This window comes from Pyrus communis, chromosome 6, assembly GCF_041283825.1.
Source record: "Pyrus communis isolate YQ-2024b chromosome 6, ASM4128382v1, whole genome shotgun sequence".
Taxonomy (NCBI): Eukaryota; Viridiplantae; Streptophyta; class Magnoliopsida; order Rosales; family Rosaceae; genus Pyrus; species Pyrus communis.
Genome location: NC_142570.1, coordinates 11,901,213 through 11,906,546, shown reverse-complemented (window position 1 = coordinate 11,906,546; position 5,334 = coordinate 11,901,213). Strand labels below are relative to the sequence as shown.

The window sequence follows — 5,334 nt, the reverse complement described above, 5'->3', positions numbered from 1 at the left end:
CTCGATTCAACTAAGTTCGTATCACTATCAAAGGAAAATATTCTCTTGATAAGTTGTTAACATAAAATGTTTATGCTGTTTTGGCTACCATGTTTTGTACAACCGTGTTTGGTGGGCGTGATGAGATTGGATATTTTTAATTAAATTAGACTTGTAGTCCAGTCAATGTTTAGTGAGAAAAATTATAATACAGATTGAATTGGCTATAAATTCAAAATAAAAAAAAAGGTATTACTATTCTCAAATTTCGTGGTTTTTAACATTTGGTACATGAAGTTTTTTTTTGTCTCAGAGTTATACCTAAAGTGTTTATTTTAAGACAGTCTCATACATCCGTTAATCAAACTGTTAACTGATGATGTGGGACCTATATAGACAATAACTGGACGCCACATGTATTAAGAGTTCATGTGGAAATTAAAAATTCCAAAAAATAATTAACTAAATATTAAAAAAATTAAAAAAACAAAACAAAACTAAAACCCAAAAAAACCCACCCACACGCAGATCCTTCTCTCTTCTCTCTCTCCACTGCGCCCACCCCAAACTCAGCCATGGCTTCTCCCTCCCCTCACAACTCCAAGATCTGCAACTCCCACCCCTGTGCCACTTGTCGTTCTTCTCCTCCTGCTCTCGGCTCCTCTCACCGCTGATCTGCAGCACACTCGCGTCCTCCACCTCCACTTTCACCTCCTCATTTTTTATCCCCAGGAGGTCCGCCTTGAAGATGTGGGCCTTCGGGGTCGATGCAAGTGTTGGCGATGGCGGTGGTTTCACGGGCGGAGGAGGGGATGTTGGCCAGAGCCCCGAACCCCTCAAATGGGTACCAGATGTCCAGAGAGAAGGAAGAGGATCCTCTCCTGAGCATAGGATGGGAATCCTCCTGATCACGAAATCAGAGCCGTTCAATTTTAATCCAACAGTGGTAATTATTATAACTTTTTAGGAGATCCCTGTTTAGAGCCGTTGGATTAAAATTGAACGATCTAGATTTCGTGGTCAGATCCTCATCCTGAGCTCAGGAAAGGATCCTCTTCCCAGAGAGAAAGGGTCGAAGATGTTGCTTTGTCGTCCGCCAAAGAGACTCAGAGCCATTAGATGATGGGTTTGAGTTGGGTTTTGCTGGGCGTGAATTTTGCTTAGGGACACGGGTCGACGGGAAGATCTGGGTGTGGGTGGGAGGGTGGGCACGGGGGGATTTGGGGATGACGATCTGAATTTTTTCTTAGGGACACGGGTCGAGGGGAAGACGACGGGAGGGTGGGCACAGGGGTGGGAGTTGTAGATCTTGGAGTTGTGAGGGGAGGGAGAAGCCATGGCTGAGTTTGGGGTGGGCGTAGTGGAGAGGAGAGAAGAGAGAAGGATCTGGGTGCGGGTGGGTTTTTTTGGTTTTTTAGTTTTGTTTAGTTTTTTTTTTATTTTTTTTAATATTTAGTTTAATTTTTTTTTGAATTTTTAATTTCCATATGAATCTCTTAATGACACGTGATGTCTAGTTATCGTCTATATAGACGTTACATCATTAATTAATGACAGAGTTAACAGTTTAATTAACAGATATATGAGACTGTTCCAAAATTAATACTTTAGGTATGATTTTGGGATAAAAAAAAATTTTCATGTAGCAAAAGACTATGAAACTTGAGAGTAGAAGCTGATATTTAGCCTAAAAGAAAACATAACGGGTTATGTAACCTAGTTATGTAAATCCATTCCTACCAGTTCAACTATATCTCTAAAGTTCAATTTCATTCGGTCCACCAAAACGGGACCACTGACGTAATTTGAGAACAATAATTGGATCGGCCAAATGACTCAGCACTATCTGTTTTGCATCAGTTGGCGTGTTCCATTTGGAGTGCAGATTGTCTGCCCTCTTGTTACCGTGCATTTTTTATTTGTATGATCACAATTAAATAACGTTAACATTTTATTTTTTTATTTTTTTATCTTATTACTTTTATTAAAAAATTTATATAAAATATTAACATGATGTAACCGTATAAATAAAAGAGAATGAGAAAGTTACGATAACAGGAGGGCAGATCTGCCTCCGTTCCATTTTCCACATGATTTGATAACGATCACACTTTTTAATATGCTTTTTAAAATTAGCACTCATAATGGGGTTGAGAGTTAGATGGCCCATCACAATCAAATCAACTAAACGAAATAATGGGGTTGCAAATATTCCTTTATCACAGTAATCGGGAAGAGTATTGTACTTGTATTATAATGTCAATTCAAATTTCGTGATTTTTTAATTTAATAAATTAATTGTTTGACCGGAAAAAAAAAGAAAAAAAGAAAAAAAGATGGCACTTGAAGATTGCAATGATTATAATTAACGTGTGGGATCCCCTAATGTCTGAAGTCGGCATGTATCTACACGTATCCGTATCCAATGTGTAAAGATGAATTGCTAACGCACCGAAAGTTACTTGGTTGGATTTCATGAGCTTTTACTCTACTTTTGGAAAGAGAAAATTGAAGCAAAAGTTCTTTAATTTTATAATGGTCTATTAATAAAAAATTTATAATTATTGATCTTTTAATTTATTAAAATGTGTAATTATAATTCTTTTCATTAATTATGTTAAAACTTTCGTCAAAATGAGTCATGTATCAGATACGTAAGGTTAGAATCAATAGGCAATATATGAAAAACTACATGAAAAAAAAATTGTAGAAATGACTCATCAACTTTAACCCAATTGGAGAAATGGTTCTCTAATTTTAATCCAATTGGAGCAATGGTCCCTCAAAATTTAATCCAATTATAGCAATAATTCTTCTAACACGACTCGTTTTAATTAAAGTTCTAACAAAATTGACAAAAAAGATTATAGCTGCACATTTTGAAGAATTAAATGACCATTAGTCATAATTTTTAGTTAAGAACTACTGTTCTAATTAAATTAAAGTTGAAGAACCGTTGCTACTTAGTCTATGAGTTCGGCTTTGCGCTTATCCAATGTGGAAAGATGAATTGCCAACGCAGGCACGTTACTTGATTGGATTTCATGAGCTTTTACTCTTTACTTTTGGATATACTTGACAATAGATGGTGGCTTTTGTTTTTCTAACGTCTCAAATACTACAACTTGTTAGAAAGGAAACCACAAGAAAGTTCTCCTCACTTCGATATTTGATTCAAGTGTCTATCTTTTCACAACATTGGGCATTTGATGTGCACCCTTAAAGTCTCAACCAAGAAAAGACAACATATTTGTTTCTCGAAAACAAAATTCTTTATTACGTTTAGAATCTCAGTGTAGCGTAACACGTTTAGAGATATAGGCTAGCATAAAAAAGAAATTTTTTTTCTGAACTAAAATATACGGGTTCAAATAGAAGTTTTATATAGAGCTCTTATAATAAAATTATAACTTCAAAACTTTTATAGGGCGCACCTTTCAATTTTCCAGAATTCATTTCGAGTAAAACTAGATTTATACAAAAATCAATTTACACTTGCTAAAATAGGAATGCATTTCTTTAACTATTGTAAGCCATATACAAATCATATGAAAAGAAAAATCTTTTCTATCAACTAGCTCGTAATCCAAGTTCAAATCTTCATCCCATTTTTACGAGAAATTTTTCAGTGTGATCGATATACGGGATGGTACATCACGTGTCATTAAACAAATGGTGAGATATGTGTGCTAAAAAGTTAATAACTTAAAAAATAAAAGGGAAGTGTTATTGGCACTACAAAAATCTCATTCTACACTCCTCATAAGTGTATTTTTCTTTCCAAATATATAAAGTTTGGAGTATAAAATGAGATTGTTGGAGTGCCAATAACAATTTCCAAATAAAATTTCTTACCATTCCTATTAAAACACGTATACCACTTATATTTCCATCACAACTAAAAATTTCTCTATTTTTACATCGTTTCCAAGCAAAGGAATAATAAGTTCTTATTCTCGTCTCCGGAAAATAGACATGAAAGTTACATTCCTAAAGAACCTAATCTGCAAATAAACGCCACCAAAGTAAAGACATGAAATTTGTCTGAGGTCCCCAAATCTTTTCATTGCCTCCTCAACTCAATCACACATGGTCCCAGTCATCTGCCTCTTTACAACCAAAACCCATCTGACCTCTCTGCCCTCGACAACTAACAGAGCACTCACCCAATGGTGGCAGTAGGGTTGTCACCGGCGTACCAATGACCGTGCCACACATATCAAAAGCCGATGCAGTCGTTGAGTTTAAAGGCCGGTGATCGGTGACCGGACCTAAATTCTCCAACTTCACAGAAAGGTTCACAATTCCATTAGTTCTGGAGCCGTCTCTAGCCCGTAGCCGGTAACTCAAGAACCGAGCTGAACCGCCCGGCGGGAACCCAATATCATGGGCGGGGATTTGGCACCAGCCCAGCTGAGCGCGGCCCATTATGAGCCTCTTGGTGAAGAGCTGGAGATGTATGCAAGAATACCTGTTGTTGAAGAAAGTTGTATCAATAGGGACATGAAATTTGTCACCCCATGTAGGGTTGACGCCTCCTTGATCATCCACCCTTGTTTTGTACGCGTGGAAGGTGTGATCACCGTTGGTTTTGGGTGTGCATGGAGGAGCAATAGTGCGTGGGAGAGTGGTGAGGGTGATGAAGGGTCTGATTTTGTTGGAGAAGAGAGAGGGCGATGTGGTTTTGAGGCCTTGGGCTGATAGCACAGTGATCTCCATCTTCATCAGTGGCTGGTGGTTGTACTGCTGCAACATCGTGATATATTATATCTACATAAATATGTATATATATAAAGATTATTAATATATATTGGAGCTTCAGGGTGTCTTATATATTGGAGCCTGTGGAATATGTATAGAATGGGGAAATGGATATGGAAATTGAAGGGGTGGATATATGTGCAGCTATATATTCCCGCTTGCCTAGTCAACTTGGGTGACAAGTTTTGATGTTTTCCTCCTTCCCATACCCATGCCAACTCATTTGAAAGTGACCCTCGTCATTTTTACAAGTTTCTCAATCATAACATAGTTAGATATGGAAGTTTAAGATTACTAAAGAATATTAAAATGATGTAATTTTATTTTTTAGAATTTTCTTGTTTGATTAACCTAAAAGAATAATAGAATTTGAAACAATCTAATTATTGTGGATGTTGATAATAAGACGTCACTTAGTATTACAATTTTTAATGCTATTTCTCTTTATGTTTAAATGAGAGGTTTTAGGTTAGATTTATGTGGATGACTCATTGCGTGACTTAGTTGATCCCCACCCTATTATTATAATATATCGTTGTGACAATCCGTCTCTAATTTTACAATTTTAGTAATTTTAAATGTGTGAATTGACAA

General features: G+C 36.5%; 1 protein-coding gene across 1 annotated transcript; it reads right to left on the bottom strand.

The window, feature by feature from the left end:
• Positions 1 to 3,840: 3,840 nt before the first annotated feature.
• On the bottom strand, positions 3,841 to 4,832 carry LOC137711481 (uncharacterized). The gene has a single exon (XM_088695788.1). It carries the CDS (start codon positions 4,732 to 4,734, stop codon positions 4,063 to 4,065), a length of 672 nt encoding a protein of 223 aa, XP_088551914.1. The 5' UTR covers positions 4,735 to 4,832; the 3' UTR covers positions 3,841 to 4,062.
• Positions 4,833 to 5,334: the final 502 nt, after the last annotated feature.